General features: G+C 28.2%; 2 protein-coding genes across 8 annotated transcripts in view; one reads left to right on the forward strand and one right to left on the reverse strand.

Moving 5' to 3' along the window:
* LOC106688878 (peptide transporter 3) overlaps nt 1–4,850 on the forward strand; it is a 30,352-nt gene extending 25,502 nt beyond the window's left edge. For 4 of the 6 annotated variants that reach the window (XM_067048925.1, XM_067048927.1, XM_067048928.1 and 1 more), the window contains 5 exons: nt 2,100–2,237; nt 2,323–2,428; nt 2,595–2,723; nt 3,550–3,675; nt 4,707–4,850. In XM_067048925.1, the coding sequence (XP_066905026.1) occupies nt 2,100–2,237; nt 2,323–2,428; nt 2,595–2,723; nt 3,550–3,675; nt 4,707–4,844 (637 nt within the window). In that variant the 3' untranslated portion in view covers nt 4,845–4,850. Of the gene's footprint in view, nt 1–2,099; nt 2,238–2,311; nt 2,429–2,594; nt 2,724–3,549; nt 3,676–4,706 lie in introns of those variants that run through there. The other 2 variants (XM_014433565.2, XR_001344374.2) reach the window with 2 other exon arrangements.
* Nucleotides 4,851–10,238: 5,388 nt separating this feature from the next.
* Nucleotides 10,239–18,031, reverse strand: part of pcs (parcas) — a 13,909-nt gene continuing 6,116 nt past the window's right edge. Inside the window, exons 5-8 of one of the 2 annotated variants that reach the window (XM_014433562.3) lie at nt 17,564–17,647; nt 15,065–15,277; nt 13,967–14,161; nt 10,239–11,625 (exon numbers count right to left, since the gene is read on the reverse strand). In XM_014433562.3, the coding sequence (XP_014289048.1) occupies nt 11,467–11,625; nt 13,967–14,161; nt 15,065–15,277; nt 17,564–17,647 (651 nt within the window). In that variant the 3' untranslated portion in view covers nt 10,239–11,466. Of the gene's footprint in view, nt 11,676–13,966; nt 14,162–15,064; nt 15,278–17,563; nt 17,648–18,031 lie in introns of both variants that reach the window. The other variant, XM_014433563.3, reaches the window with a different exon arrangement.

The following is an 18,031-nucleotide window of genomic DNA, read 5'->3' on the forward strand; positions in this document are numbered from 1 at the left end:
CATTTTATACGAACAACTAGAAATTAACATTTTGTCAAATATAAAAACTACTACTCCTACAAAGATAAACATAATTAACTATTTTGTAGTAAATTTAACTAGCTTTAATTTAAGCACTGGCAGACATCAGTACGTCCAATGGTTTCTGAAATAAAGTTTTTCATAAATAAAATTTATTGTCCGCACAACTATAAATCAATTTATTTTAGCAAATATCATGAAAACTACTATTCCTACGTAGGTAAAGGTCATTAACTTCTTTATAGTCCATTAAACTAGCTTTAATTTGAGTGTTAATAAACGTCACACAGTTCCTGAGATATCGATTTCTCAAAATAAATTAACTAACTACTAAACTTTCAGTAGATTTTTAAGAATTTTGCTTTTTAAAAAGCTATCTCGAGAACCATTGGACATAGCTCTATTAGGGCTAATATTTCAGCAAATTTACTCTACTTTAAATTATTTTCTCTTAGGTTTTCTAGTGTTGTTGGTAGGTTTTAAGATATTGAGCTCCGATTGAAAAATCAATAGTTTTTTAAGGTTTTGAAACAGCTGCCATTTTTTAATCCCCCTACCTATACTTGGTAAACTCATCAATTTTGACTATTAATTATACATAGTTTTTATTGAAGTAATAAAAAATTAGGGTGAGATAACTGCCTTTTTTTCTTCCCGGCTTCTTGTACTAGAAGGAAGGTCCGGGTGCGGTCAAATAAAAACTCAAATAGCAATTAAACTATTTATATTGAGCCAACGTTTCGCTCACGTTGCAGGGCGATTATTATTACTTTATATTTTATATTTACTATCCATTCCTTTCCTTTTGTATTTATATATCTTATTTGTAATTTATATTCATATGTTACTTCCAACTTTAGTGTACTTAATTCTAATTACTTTATTATTATTAATGTTTCTATTACATAATTTACACACCTGTGTATCCCTATTTATTTTGTACATAGTCTTTTCTTCATCACATTATATTTATTGTATCCATTTTTTAACTTCATTTCTTTTGTGTATTTAATCCGTGTATATTTAAGTTTTTTTTTAAATATAATTTTTCCCCATCCCAATTATGAATATTATCATTTAATCGTTGCCCAGTTTTAGTATTTTCTATACTGTTTACCTTAAAATTATTTTCAAATGTTACGTACTTTAACTGTAATCCCCACTCTTTACATCCTGTCAAACGTTCAATTTGGCTCTGACTTCTAGTCTGCATTGGACGTTGATTCTTATCCCCTTTTTTTCTATCTCTTAGCTTATTTATACTTTAATTTATTATCTGTTATTATATTTCCATTTCCATTAATTGTCTATAAACTTCTATTATTCGTATTTATTTTTTACATTTCATTGTACATATTTTTAATTTTTCATTTACTTTTCTCATTCATGTTTACATCACTTAAGTGTTTGTATATATTTTTTAGCCCTGATGAACCCCTGCAATTCATTGGCTTAATATAAATAATTTAATCACTATTTGAGTTTTTATTTGACATCACCTGGGTACAGTTCTAAAACTGTATTTTTTTTTTTTTTAGAATAATTAAAAATGTATGATTTTTCTTTTGAGGTTTTAATTTTTGACCATAGATTCATATGATGAGAAGATGGTCAGGGGTGCGGTCAGAAAATAAACACAAATAAGCAAAAACATATTTATTTGAGAGATACCACCATCACTCAGAGAAACATTGAAAAAAAAAAGGAAAATAATTAACAAACAAATTTAGAAATATACACAACAATGAATAAATAGAAAGTATTTGATTAATCTTCCATCTTCTTCTCACATTTTTCTTTTGTGTGAGTAATTCTAATAAAAAATAATTTTATTCATAATTAAAAAAAATTTTCATTATTTTGGTGTGGTTGTATTGTAATGAAATGGAATATTATGAGGTATATTAGGTGACAGTATGTTAGGTAGTATATTTCAGTGTTTAAAATAAGTGGTTTTGGTGTAAAATTGTGTGGATATACATGTTGTTTTTGTTATTTATTATTTAATAAAATTTTAGTTTTACATTTTATGTATGTTATACTTATCATCACATAAGATTAATGAGTAATGTTCTCAGGATAATATGCGTTGAGAAAGTCTATTGTAAGGACATGAATCTTCGCTTCTATCCTAAAACTTGGTACATACAGAGGCCTATAACTGCGAAAATTAACGATGTTCAGCAACCTTTTGATATGAAGATGCACGCAGGAATGTAAGAAGAAATTATAATATTAATCTAAATAAGGTAGAATAAGTGCTGTGTACAAATTAATAAAAAATAATTAGTACTATCTTAGCTATGAGGTCTACTCAGATTCTGATCAAACAGAATTAACTGAAGTTGTTGATATGAGAACTGGTGGAGTCTATAACATGATGGTCTATCGTCATGGCAACAAAACGGTAAGTAGAACTAATTATAAGCAAACATATCAACATAGGAAAGTAAAACATATAAATATACATCTTGAGAGAAAAAAATTTGTTGACTTAAGTACCTTTGGCTTAAAATGACTAAAGAAAGTTTGAAGGTAGTGACAATACAAATTTAATTTTTAATTTTTGGCAGGCCATCAAGCAATTTGAAATAACTCCGCCGAATGAAATCAGTGTCCTCTGGATGATACCACAATATATTATCTTATCTATTAGCATGGTACTCTTTCGCATATCAGCCTTTGCTTTTCTATATACTGAGGTGATTACTTTTTTCAAAGTTGAATGGTAGGTTTAAACTGTTATAATGATAAATACCTGAGGAGAATTAGACTAAGCGTAAAGGGTTTTGATACAATCAAAACCCATGAAATAAGAAAAAGCCACTTAATAATTTTAAAAAAAAGAAGAAGTTATATAGAAGTAGGGATTTTGGGATTTGATTTATTAAATTCACACACAGAAAAAAGATTTCATAGAGGATTGTACATTTATGATTATATAATTTAAAAAAAAATTATATTCACCAAAAAATCAAAAACTTAAAATAAAAAACAATATTTTTAATACATATATTTGCTCAATTCTTGGACATTTTGTCTATTATATGTATATTTTAATAGTATAAAAGGAAAATATACATATATGGAAGGCATAAATAATTGGTTATTCAAAATTAGGGATGAATACTTTGAGCAAATTAACGGTTTGCCAATGGGAAAATATGTTCAAAATTCAAATCGTTGTTTTAACGTTTTTATTTGTCATTATTATAATAAACTATCATTTTATTATTTATCTTCTAGAGTCATTTAAATATATATTAAATTTACTTTTCTGAAGATAATATCTTCATTTTTTATTACTTAAACCCATCTTGAAGACAATTCAATGATCGAGGATGTTCTAAATGAGGCCTATTTTAATACCTCATGCCAGTCACAAAGTTTTTAAAGAAAATAGTCTCTAGGAACCGAATTGCAAAACTTTGTTTGCAAAATGCTGTTATAAATATTTATTTTTATTCAGTCGGAGTGGTTTACTACTCCTAACCTATCCTAAATTTTGAAATAAATGTGTCTTTTCAGACCCCAGATACAATGAAGTCCTTAGCCTGGTCGATGTGTTATATGAACCTGAGCACAGGAAATGTAATAACAGTAATTTTTGGTGGAACTGGAAAACCAGTAAGGAAACAACTTTCATATCATTGGGTTGGATGTAAAAGTGATCTAGTGACAATTAGCTTACATTGGCCTCAATCAAATTTACATTGCAGAACTGACAATTGTTTTATTATCAATAATTATTAGTCATTTCAACATTTTTTCTATGATGAAGCTTAGATATGGTTCAGGCATAGGTAGATACCAGAAAACCTCATTTTAACCAAAATATTAATTGATTACTTAAATCTTCAATTTGACAATTTGTAATTTGTAATTACGGATTTAAATATAATTATTTTTTTCTTTAAATATGTAGTCGTACATACATGAATTATAATACGTATAAAATTATTTGGGAAGAGAATTAATGTCACATGAATTTTTATAATTGGAGGTTTTTATACAAAAATTGTGTTAGCTCTCATTTTTTCAGAAAACTGTAAAATAAGTCTCAAAATTCTAAGCCATGTTAAATTTGGAAAATTTTTTTTGATTGATTTCTTCCCTTGTGCCTACGTATTAGGATGGTATTTTCATCCAAAAATATAACTTTCAGATGATGTGACATAAGTTTGATGGAGCTATTTCTTTTTTGTCACTAAATAGATCTTCTTCTAGGAAAATAATTTATGAAATAAAAAAAAAAAAAAAAAAAAAGGAAAAGAAAAAATACTACCAATTAACAAGTTTAATGATGAAATTCAGTGACACAAAAATTATTATATTCTCTATTGGCAAAGTTAAAATTCAGTTACTCAAGTTAGAAACTCTGCTTGAGCAAGTAAGGCTTCCTCTCATTTCTAATATTTCTTTCTCATTCTCCAGATTTCTTCTCCCTTGTTCCTTTTTTTTCCCCATTCACTCTATATTTATTGTAGCTTATTTTTTACTTTTTTATATTACTGTAATTTTTTTTTTACTCATCTATATAAATTTCTAGCCCATTGTATCACATATTTAATTTTTCATTTATAAATTTCTTTATGTTGATTAAAATTGTTTTTAACACACACACACATATAATAATTATATATATACATATATATATATTGGTGTTTCATACGTAATTGTTTCAGTCAATCTCCTTCCTAATATTTGGCCTAGGAATGGTCTTCTGTATGTTATTCTTCATTCAAGCAGCCTACACCTACAAATATACCCATAAATATCCAGATAAACGAACAGCTAGAAAATCATTATTAAATGTTTTTTAAACTTAATTAGTTTTATTAAGTACTATATAAAATTTCCAGAATTGCCTCAAGTTTTATCCAGACTAAAATAAAAAATATACCTATGCTCATACTAATATGATTTACTAAGTAATATAATTCAGCAAAAATAAGTATGTATATACTTACAGATAAACAATTTTTAAGTATATTCTTCTAATTTTGAATCAGGCAGAAAGTTTGCATGCAGTACTCTTTTCCTTAGTAGTGATATTAATTGACTTCTTTAAGGATAATTGTATATGAAAGGTCTTCATGACAGTCTAACCATAGGTATGATACTAAAATGCTTAAAACTTACGTTTGAAATCTCTCCTTGTTAGTACATAAATCACAAAATTCTTGAAAACAGTAAGCATTGACAAAATTATTCACGAACTATTGAGAAAAGCGTGATATAAAAAAATAGTAAATATGGTGGTATTAGAAGTTCTTGGAAACTGGGCCATACTTTTTTCTACTGTTTGTTGCAGAGAGATCAAATACAGTAAATACTGAGCATCCATAATACCTATGTATTACTGTCTGCATCCATTACAGGGAGTGTGTATAGATGGAATTTAAAAATAGAATAAAAGCATAGGCAATCTATCTAGGAATGGAAAATTGTCCTTTATGGGAAGATATTTGTTACAGAAGTGAAGTGTTATTGTATAATACTGCTTAATATATTATAAAGAAAATATTATTATTATAAAGAAAATTAATAATAATAATTGTAGTAATTAATGAGACAGGTAGCTCCATCTCTTGAATAACATAAAAACTAATTTATAAATAATTTGAATTCTTGTTTGAGACTGGTTTGTTTATCAATTATAACAAAAATATCCATTTAGTCTCAACATGTTTAATATCTTTTTATTCTAAATATCACAGCTATAATGTTGTTTAAACATTGCAGGCTATTGTGCCTTTGTCAAATTATATTTTTGCTTATCAACCTATTTTTTATCTAACTAATTTACTTTTTCTAATATTATTCAATTTATAATTTCTATTCTAACCTAATATAATTGAGTAAAAGTAAAGAATTGTTTTTACCTCATAATGGTGATTAAGTGTAGAAGTTTCTCCAGAAACAAAAAACTTACCACTTCCTTGCTAAGTTAAAATAAAAATAATATTTTTTGTTCTGTTCTGTTATATTTTAACTTTATTTTTTAAAAAACATTTGTTACGAAGAACTAAAAATTGTATATATAAAGTCTGTGTTTGTGAATTTTAATTGATATAAAACTTTTTGTAAATTTTGGTACTTTTGGGGGATATCACATTGCTGCAGTACTTTTTTCCCCCTAATACTTACTAAAGTTGTATTTAAAAAAAAAAAAAAAAATTAATCATTATCATAATCATCACGTGGAATAATCTGCAAATAATGACTGTTTTTTTCATCCAGTACAAAAAAAATTACAATAACTTTTAGCTAATAACCAGTGAATAGTTTATGGTAATAATAAGTAAAAATAATAATAAAAACACTTCAAATTGAAATATATCCTGTATTTATATCAATATTTACAAACAGAAAATAATAAATAAATAAAAAATGTGCTTAGCTGTTTAGTAAAAATTTACATTTTCATTTTATTTTATTTTTTTCTCGACACAAATATATCCAAAAATCTTTTATTTAAAAACGATACAGAAGAAAAAAGTTATAATGATTGATAAAAGTTAGAAATATTATACATCTTTGGTATGGCACATAGTCTGTAGTAAACTAAAACATTCTATTTAAGGTAGTTTATCATTCAAATGTTCACACAAAGGTAAATTCAAGGGAAAAAATTGCCCACCCTTTTTAATGCTTCACTCCGATACCTAAATCAGGCACCAATAATGAAAAATACAATTTTTTTTAGGTTTTCATTGCATCCCTATTGTTTTATTAGGCCCCTATATAGCAGAAGAGAGGATTATTATTAATTGATTGGCCACTTCATCAATTAATGTCGGGTGGTTAATTTTTTTTTTACTCCTTAATATAAAATTAAAGTGAAACAAGAAAACCATAAAACTTCCATTTTGTCTGAACAATCTAATTTATGATAAATCGCAGCATGTTAAGCATTCTCATAATAAAAACAATATACCATAATTTGGAAAAAAATCAATTTCAAATTTATAAGTTCCTGTTATTTAGGTCCCAAATGTATTCATTTACATATATTTCCTTATTTTCGTTATTGTAATCTTCTCCAATTTCGTCTTAAACATATTACAATTGCATTTGTATAATATTTTTCATAATTCACAATTATTATCACAGATAAAAGTAGTACATCCGTCATCCTTCTAAACATCATATGAATTATCTTTGAATTGTGAAACAATGATATGATTATATAATAAATAAATAATAAAAATATATATTATATCCATAATGAAGGCTAAATTTAAATACTTATAAATCATTTTTGCCTCTATTAGTAATATTTCATATCCAAACATGAGATCGGCTTCTAGTTGCAAATATTTTAAATTCAGTAAAAATTCATTGTAACACTCTCCGAGGGTCAATAGAAAAAGAGGGCTATAACTAGGAAATCATAAAAAGTTACAAAAATTATTTTTTTAAAATGATTTAATGCTCTAATAAATAAAAGCACTAAAATCAACATTGATGACTGTCCCAGTTTTATTATTTTTTTTAAAATAGATCTTTCTAATTGATAAATTGGATTAGCATTTTATCAAGTAAAAAAAAGAAGAATATGAAAAAATGTGCGAATCATCTGTACCAGGTTCAGATCATCTGTTAACTGATTCTTACCAATACTTTCTTAAAATTTTAAGTCAGCCTATCTTATCTTCACAAAAAAAACAAAAAAACTTTATAAATGTAAAAGATATTAAAAAAAAAAAAAAGAAAAAAATTAATCCAAGCATTATATAGTTATAAAAACAGTTTCATAGGAAAACCAACTACGGGGACCAGCAATGAAGAAAAGGAGAGTTATAGCCACAAAATTGTTATAAACGGGAGTGTTTACTAAAGTTTTACTGTAACATTAACAATATAGTTAATTAATTTTTAATTGATCAACATAAATAAAATATTATTGCTAGTAAACATTTACAAGACACAAATAAAATCTATCTCGAGAATATGGTTAGTTGCTGTTGCTTTGGTATACAGACTGTGAGCTTCAACTTCCAATGTATCTCGAAAATAAACACTTTCGCTAATCCCTATAAATCCTAATAGGGCACACACTCGTTAGCTACAGAACACAATCGGTTACAAAGTCTTCAAGCTTGAGGATCATTCTACAAATCGCATTCAAGCTGCGAAGATGACTACTTGAACTAATAAAAATAACAGCATATAAAACAATTATAAAGAAATTGTAATCATTCAGTACATTTATAAACTATTATACAATTATAAATAAATATGTAAACTTTACAATATTATTTACAATATACACAAAAATACAACACATGTGCAAAATAATTAATAAAAAAAATATTACAGATCTTAATAACACAACCCAAAAAAAGTTTTTTAAAAAATTCAAAGGGCCCTTCTTACTCTGGTTGCTATAAATGAGAAACGAAACAAAGTTTAAAGGCTACAGGGAAAAAACTGGCTACTCGATTGTATAAAATGAGTTTACAGTGGTTTATAATAGCTCCAGAGGAAGCTAAAATATTACAAGATGGTCAGCAAAGAAGAAAATTCAGATCGTCGTAAAAGAACCAGAGAGCTTTCCGTACCCGTACTTTCTTTTACCAATTACCACTACTGATACAATTTCCAGAAGTTTACCGTTAATACAACTGTAAATTATAGTTGTTATCACTTGTTTCACAGCCTTTTCTTGTTTTCAGTTAAAAGAGAAAAATTAATTTTTCTAAAAAATGTAAACTTTTAGCCGGCTTTTCTCTGATAGTTTTTGTATTATATTATTTGTAAAAACTCTGTTTTATACATCACAAACAAAATAATTAAACACTGGAATTGATTAGACTTTTTTTTTTTAACGAGGTTCATAAAAATAGTGCTTTAATTGAACGAAAAACCCGTGAAAGGTGATAAATTAACAGAGTGCGTTCATTGCTAGATTATCAACTACTCTAAATATTTAATCATTGGGATTAAATTTTTAATAAAGCACTTAAAAAATAAGTAAATTTGGAAGTACCCAGAAAATTATGGAAACACTATTAAAAAAAATCTTTGTTAGTTATGAAATGAAAATGATGAATGAAGTTTCAACAATATTGTATTCAAAGGAGGCAGACATTTGACAGACATTGAAAACATTAATCAAATATTAGGATTAAAAGACTCGTTTAACTTATCCCCTAACATCTGTCATGAAATACTGTTGTTTGTAATCAACATTTGGTCTACTTATGAAAATACTCCGTATCTCTTGTTATGTTTACATAATTTATTTAACGTTTTTCAAATTGTTGAACACATCAGATTGGCAGTAAAAAACAATAAAATATTAGACTAGAAATGGTGAATATGCTTATTACTTTTCACACAGGTCTATTTTAAATATTAAAATATATTGTTTACTGTACAAATGGATTAAAACTCCATTCTAGGAAGAGCAGATTGGAATAAGAAATTTTTTATTTAAATATATTATTTCTTTGAATTAAATTTTTAATTGATACATAATGAAGTAAGCTGTGAATTCAAAAATAAAAATGTAGGTTTTCAGAGTGCTAAAATAAAATAATTATAAATTCCTTTCATCAAGAGGGGAAAAAATTGGCCATAAAAAATATAGCATGAGATAAAAAAAAAAAAAAATGGCTCCCAAACTAACTGGAATCGCATTGAGAACTAACACCTTGACCACAGTTGATGACACATTTATCTTTACACCATGATAGTTTGGGTAATGTGTATTATGATAAGCTACCCTCAAGGGAGGTCACTTTTCTAACTTGCGTTCGGAGTGGTGGGGAGAGCTCTAGCACCTCCCTTTTACCTTGGATTGACCTGAACCATGTTTAGTAGTGTTCTAGTTTCCACTAGCTACGATCATTTTGGGTTCTGCTACCTTTAAGGATTTTTACACTCTTTCAAATTTTTTTTTATTATGGAATTTATTCAAATTTATGTTTTGAAATATATAAATTCATTTTCTATATATATGCATTATTTTATTTTACATACTTCTAATAATATTTTTTACATGATCAAAAGGTTTTTAAAATTTTTTTTATATTGCATTTGGATTATTTCATGTTGTCTATATGTTCTATAGAAAATGTGATGATACACGACAACTTTCTAGAGTCCTTATTCAATAATTCAGTTAAAAATCGGGCAAAAGATTCCTATATTAGCTGATTGTATGTATACATAGATTCAGTGGCATTGTCGGGTGATGACAACAATAATCACGGTTAAAAAAAAGGTATTTAAACTTTATTTGACTAAATATTACATTTTATACATTGTACAGTGCTTATTTAAATTAAAAGAAAAAAAAAATATCATCAAAAAGAAAAAATTGTGAATTTCCAGGGAAGTCCCAGCAGTCAAGGTGTTACAGGTTGTTCGGAAATCTCACTCGTGAATTAAACATTAGTACAGCCCATACACTATAAGCCACAATAAAGGCAAGAAGAAGAAAATTATTCTGATTTAAGGAATTATAATTAAACGATCTCAAAATTTATAATACAGGTAGGATTTTGAAAACATTGTAGGAATAGAGTGTTCACGAAAAAAAAGGTTTAAAACTTTCTTAGTGGCAGTTAGGACTTGAGTCTATATGAAAATTTAAAATATTATATTATTTCAAATATTGCAACATTTTTTCCAGTTTCAGCTGAACAATCAACACATTCTACGCACACTTCTTTTTTTTCAAACTAATGAGAGAAGAGATATTAATATCATCAATTATTCCTATAATTTATACATGGCTGTTAAAAAATAACTTTAAACATACATTGGTATAAAATGCATTTACATCAGCAATCTTCTGAAAAATACAATTTTCAGTCTCCATATCAATTTATTTTATAAGAATAAAACCAGGTTTTATTCTTTTGTAATCTATAAAAGAAGATAATGATAAATGTTATATGGCAATATAATGGCGTATAGATACGTCTGATTATTTCTCAATGTTATTTTTGGTGTTCTTGAAACAGTCTCTTATATCTTTTATTACTTATATCATTAATTAATTTTTACAATTCTGAGTTTACCTTCATTATATACGATTTCCTCAGTTAAAAAATATCATTTTAATATTGTTATGGCCTAGCATGATATTGAATAATCATTCTAAACACATTATATGAAAAGACATTGTATTTTAGAAAAAAGTAAACTGAGTATACTTCCTACTTCTATGATTTCAATAAATACTTCATATTTAACAAAAAAACAAACAGAAGTTTTTGACCATGCACAAGAGATATCCTCCGGTTCAGAGATACTTAGGAACTTCAAAAAGTGACTTGGTCAATGTCACTAACAACTTTCATTGTAATATATCGGCATAATATTCTCTGAATATCCATACATACAAAATATAACACAATGGCAAGATACAAAATACATTACTGACAGAAACATATAGTCTTCGACAAAGAGAAGATTCGACAAATGAAATCACTTTGATGACTTGGCCAATTCTTGGAGCTGCTGGTTGCATTCTTGCTGGAACATGGCATCATCGAGACGGGTGATGGCTTCATCCAGTTCTTGAGCCCAGTCTTCCTGCTTTCCTTCTGACAGCTCTCGCACCTTCTGCCTCAGCTCCTCCAGATCCTGTGCATTCCCCTCACATCTTAGTGTTATCATCGTCGTCTATCTCCCGTCTGGGTGATTTAAAACAGTGCGAAAAAGAAATAAAATAAGAGAAGAAAATAAAAGAAGAGAAAGAAAAAAAGAAAAGTTGAATACGGGGTGTTCCAAAAAGGATAAATACTAATCAAAAATTAAATAAATAAAAAACCAGGTCCCCTCAGAAAATAATTTACTTATTAAATAATGTGGATGAAACTCATCCTCTCTATCCAAAGGTAGCCTTTCTTATCTTACCTTTAGAACAGACATAGTGAGTATATGGGTTGATCTACGACATGTCACAATCACAAAAGAGGGGATCATAACACCAAAAATAATAGGAAGGGAACCCTTCCCAGCTCAACTGCCCTGATTTTATGAGGTGGTTTCTACCACTATTCTAAACTCTCACCTGCCTCTCCGATATTTCTGACTGCAGCCTCATCTTTCGATCCGAAATATCCCCTTTGGAAACAAAAGTGGAAAGAAAACAAAAGTGGCCGTTTTAGATCCACATTTTTTCCCATTTTGACATATTCTTCAGAATCATGGATGCTGACGAAGAAGCATCAATCAAGGATACAAGCATCAGAAATTATATTTCTCTGAAAGATTGAGGGGAAAACAAGAAGAGACGGAGTATACAACACCATCATCAGGTCGAACCTCAATATTAAGCAGGGCAACAATATGATAGAAGAGAATCGACTGAGGTAACTGGGACATCTTCTGCGAATGGAACCAAGGAGGATAGCTAGTGAGGCCTACCAAACCAAAGTAGAAGGCAAGAGAGGAAGAGGACAAGAAGGAAATGGGAAGATGAGGAAAAAAGCAACTTCCAGAGAAGAGGACTTCAATGGAATGACAGAAGGCGCCTTGCAGAATACCGGCAGAGCTGGAGAGGGTTCTTAAACTTCCTCCTCACACTGCTTAATGCGGTTCAAGAGGATTTATTATGATGATAATAACCACTTTAAATTTCATCTACCCAACTGAAATTTTTACTAACATACTTTTTAGACCGGAGCCTCGTCTTACCATCTGAAATTTTTTCTTTCCAAAATTTTAAACCAGGGTCTCATCTCCCCATCTGAAATTTTCCCTCTTAGCTCAAACCAACAGTGCTCGGGACTCATCCCTCCACACTGCTAGAATTGTGCTCGATTCCTCCTCACTCTCTCTGTTTCTATAATCAGACTTCTCATGGATATGCCTTGTCAAGACTTTCTGTGAAGTTGCCTATAGGCCAGTATCACTTTAATAACACCTCGACAATTGCATTATGGAAAATCATTTACCAAAAATAATATTACCTAAATAGTATTCAAAAAGATTGAGTGCTAGTTAGTTATTCATTGAATTACTAGGACACTACAGGGCATTAGGTAAGAAAGTGGAACTGCAATACACTCTTTTTCCCCGCATCCACATGCCTTCTAATAAGAGCAAACTATTCTCATTATTTTAGGAACTCCATTAAGACAATATTATTTATTTTTTAAAATGATTTCTCACTATGTCCACATTATTAATAAATAAATAATTTTCTAAGATCTTTTTTTATTTATTTATTTAACTTAAAGGGCACCCTGCATTAATAAAGAAAGTAAGAATTACAATAAATGAAAATTGAAATTTAAAAAAATAATAAAATTGAATAAAAGTTGATTTGAAAAGTATATATTGAAAAAAAAAGTTTAAGATTGAAAACTATCACAGAAAAGAGAAAATATAACAAAAACAAAAAAGACAAGAATTACAGCTAAATTATCATTAGAACATTCAAAAACAAAGTCTTAAGTTTCTCAAATATCAGTAAAAAAAAAAAAAAAAATGATTAATCGTTTAGCTAATTCAAGTATCATCAAGACAAAATAAAGTCCACATCATCACATTATTGTTTCATTTAGGTTGTTTGTCATCGGCAACCTTTACATAAACCTAAACATTTTATAGTCAAGGTTATTATGTTATTACTATTTGGTTAGTCTTTTTCAGATTGTTCGTGTCAGACGTAAAATCACTGGTCTCCATTTATGTGACTTCATCCTTGCCTGTTCTGATGATGCCTGAATTGGCGAAATGTCGACAGCTTTGTTATTTGAGATACAGAAGGCTTTGTTTTTTAATTTTACAATATCATAAAAGTTTTTTCTGTCATTAATCAAAAGATGAAATCCCTAACAAGTAGAAAATTAAAGGGGCATATTAAGTCTTGAACGGTGAGTTTATATACTGAGTTTTAGGATCAGAATGTGATGTATTGGTTAGTAAGTCTGTACATTTATTATTTGCTTATCGTTAACAACAATGAGTAGCTTACCTCTTGTATCGGTTCTACATCGAGTTCATCCTCTGATACAGCTGATGACGTAGCTATCGACAGGCTGCCGATGCTCTGAAGCTCGCACTTCTCCATCTCCTTTTCCAAGTCCCAAACTTCCTTCTCGGACCAGCTAGGTGCCTGCTCGGATCCAACTCCTGGTTCTCTTGGACCTTCAGGACTCACACTGCGACTCTGCAACAGAATAAAATGGCTAAAAACTATGCTACCTCAGAGCAGTATCCTTGGTTATATCCTTTACACAGTTGATATCCATCATCGTCCTCATAACATATGCCGATGTGTGCTTTCAATGAATAATGTAACCCCTTTACTCTTCATAGTAAATCTATGACTTCCTACCATACAGTATTATTTAATAATACTCCACTGATCCGCATTGTAGACCACATAAGGCTTGTGAGGTCTAACAGAGTAGAGTTTTAGGGCTCCACTAAAACCATTAAAATACTTATAATCCAAATCCTTCATAAAATCCTCAATGCTCCTTACTTTTTCACAAATAAAACCATCTATGAGGAAAATGAAAATCTCAATGTTCTATATTTTGCCAATTTGGCCAGAACCAGATATCAATCCTTCAATGATAAACTCCCTAACCACCCAGATCCACTTGTTTCTAACCTCTTCGATACCTGATAAACCTCCTAGGCCTCTGAAAAGAAGATAGCTTCAAAATCTTCTAGTCTAGAAATATTATTGGAATTCTAAAAATGGATAGTTTCTCCACAAGACTGAATCATGTCATTGTAACATAACTAACATCACATTGACTAGTTGTTAATTTATGTTATATTGTTGTAGATTTAAAAAAATAAATAAACGATGAATGATTTATTTATATTAGAGCTTAAAACCATTAAAATGGTTTTCTTAATTTTCAACACTTCTAAGTGTTCCGTTCAAGAGGGTCACTTTATCTGTAAGTGACAAAAATCCACATGCAAGTTCTAGTTGAGCCCAATCCAAAGGGGTATGAATTCTAAACAGTTTAGGTCAGGGCATTTAAAAATTGTCTGTAAGAAGGGACATCCATAAGAAGAGATTTAACTATAAAGAAATAATTAAAATATATACCTTATCTTTCCTCTTATGATGAATCTCCTCGGAAATGAGTTCTAAACGCCTCAGCGACTGAGAATATTCGAATTTGGCCTTTGATATTTCGGACTGTAGCTGCTCTATCCTCCTCTTTTGCGCATCTAGCTGGCTTTGGCAGACGGCTTTCTCATCAAAATAGGGCCGAGCTTTCAGGATACTCCGTTTCAATTTCTGTTCCAGCAATGACACCTGAGAAAGACATTAAATTAAATCCAACGTTGTCCAAACTTCGGTAGTAGTATTCCAAAGGTGTGCAATTGGCAAGTTAATATTAGTCTTGTTGCGGAAAATACACACAGAGTTAACTCTTATGAAAAAGATTAAAATTTAGACCAAAAAGTCAGCACAAATAAATTGTTTCACTTTTTTCATTTTTTACACCCATGACTGCACCCTCCTCCAACCATCTTATCCTCACACTGAATTATTGTCAACAATAAATACATCCTTAATATTAGTTAAATTAGGTCTTTTTTGGTGAATTTTATTTTAATTTAATATTACTTTTTTTTTTTTAATATTGCATGTAATCCCTTTTTTCATTAATAAGCACTTTTTTTTTTCTGGTAATATTATTTATTTACTCATTATTCAATTGTGCATTTTAGTTTGTTATATATTTTTTTCATTCATTAATTTATTTTTTAATATTTGAAGAGTAAACTGTAGATAACGATGGCCTTAGGCCTAATTATGAATACTTTGTTCATTTTGTTTGAAAATGTGTAAATATTTCAGTTTATAAAGTATTATTATTATAAAATAAATAAAGTAGGGATCGTAATTTTTCAGTTTTTGAAAACTTGGATATATGAAATAGTGAAATATTAAAAAAAAAAATTAACACTATTTAGTAGCTCAGTAGCTTTGAACTTTCTATTTATTTATTTATTTATTTATCTATGTACTAATTTTATTCTTTGGTTGTGGATTGTATTATTTTTTTCTTTAGTATTTATTCAAACAGGATACTCTAGATAATTGCCTAAGGCCAGAAATACCTTGCTCATTTTGTTTGAATATTTCAATTAAATAAAGTACTATTATTATTAGTAAGAAATAATAATTTTTCAGTTTTCGAAAACTTCACCATATGAAATACAGAAATATTTAAAAAAATCAACACTAATTAGTGAAGTTTACAATTCTAAAACAATAATAATAAAAAAAAAAGAAATATGTTCAAACATAAGTAATAAATTAATGTATACAAGAGTTTAAGTGAAAAGATGTATAAAATACTTTTCTTAGAATTTATTAATAATCTTATTTTTACACTCTGTTATAGGTTAGAGTTCAAATTAAATTTTTTTTTTCCTTCTTCAGAATTTAATTTTAAAGTTAAATGTATTTTATTAAAAAGAAATATAATTTTTTTTTCAAATAAAAAAAAAAAATCTAGAGAAATGATCAGAACTAATCTAACAAATTTTAATTTATGTCCCATTTATCATGGTTATCAGGCACAACCTCGATTCCTAGTATCAGTAGACACATCTATAATAATTAGTTCCGATGTTGGTATCGCAAGCCCTTTAACATATTAGTTCTAAGGCTTTATCACATTCATATTATTAACCATGATTGCACTTAGAACAATTAATAAGCATGTTCTTCATTAAATATGATTTAGTGATCAACACAATCTACAATTAATTACTTAGATTAATAGTGAATATTTCGGCCAGAATTACAGGCCTTCATTGGGGCTAAGAACAAAAAAACAAGATGACAACTACAATGAATAAGAGGAATTGCAAAATGATTAAAAAATAAGAAAACAACTAACATTTTAAATAGAAAATATTATTAAAAAGACGTGTATAGTCTAAGAACTATAAGAAGACAAAGGCTATTTGAGAAAATAAAAAAAGAAAATTAAGTAAGACGAAAGAACAAATAATAAAATACATATAAAAATCTAGTTAGTAAATATATGTACAAAATGAAAATGATTCAAAATAAAACAATTAAAAAAGTGGGAAATAAAACATATAAGCAGGTAATTAAATGTATAAGCAAAATAGCAAGATTGTTATTCTGCTTACATATTTAGTTACCTACATGCTCATACAGCATTTGTTCTCTTATAATACTTAAACTATACATGTTTTTCAATACTATTTGGTATCTATAATGTTAGTTGTTTTCTCATTCTGTAATTCCTCTTGTTCATTATGGTTTTTATCTTGATTTTTGTTTTTAGCCACGACGAAGGCTTGAAATTGTGGCCGAAATGTTAGCAGTATAATAAATAAGTTTTTACTTATTTGTATTCTTCATTGATTGCACCTCCAATCCTCTCCTCCTCATACAGTAATTTTAATTAGAATTACTTTTTTCCCAATTTTGTAACATTTCTTATTATTAAATTTACATATGATAAATAAATATTTATATAAATAAAATATATAATATATAAATGAAAGTAGATACAATAACATTATATTATTAATAATATGAAAATGTTCTCACCCTCTGTTCTGCGACATGGAATAAAGCTGCTCTTTTCTGATGTTCCTGGCCACTTTGTGCCTTCTGGTATTCTGCCTCGGTAACCTTAGTAAGTGAATCAATAATTATAATTGATGAATAAAATTAAAATATATATAATTTGAATTCTTATTCAAGACAGGTTTGTTAATCAATTATAATAAAAATATCAATTTAGTCTCAACATGTTTATTGTCTTAATTCTTCACTCCATTTCTACCATTTCGGCCATTCTTAAGGATAAATTATTTTAAAACAGCTACAATTGCAGGCTATACTGCCTTTGTCCAATTATATTTTAATCTATCAAACTTTCTTTTTAAAATTCAAAAGAAATTATAAATTGAATAATACTAGAAAAAGTAAATTAGATAAGACATAGGTTGATAAAATAAAATATAATTTGACAAAGGTAGAATAGCCTGCAATTTTATAACAACATTGTATCAT

Source organism: Halyomorpha halys, unplaced genomic scaffold (genome assembly GCF_000696795.3).
Source record: "Halyomorpha halys isolate HHAL.00 unplaced genomic scaffold, Hhal_1.1 Scaffold1224.1, whole genome shotgun sequence".
Taxonomy (NCBI): Eukaryota; Metazoa; Arthropoda; class Insecta; order Hemiptera; family Pentatomidae; genus Halyomorpha; species Halyomorpha halys.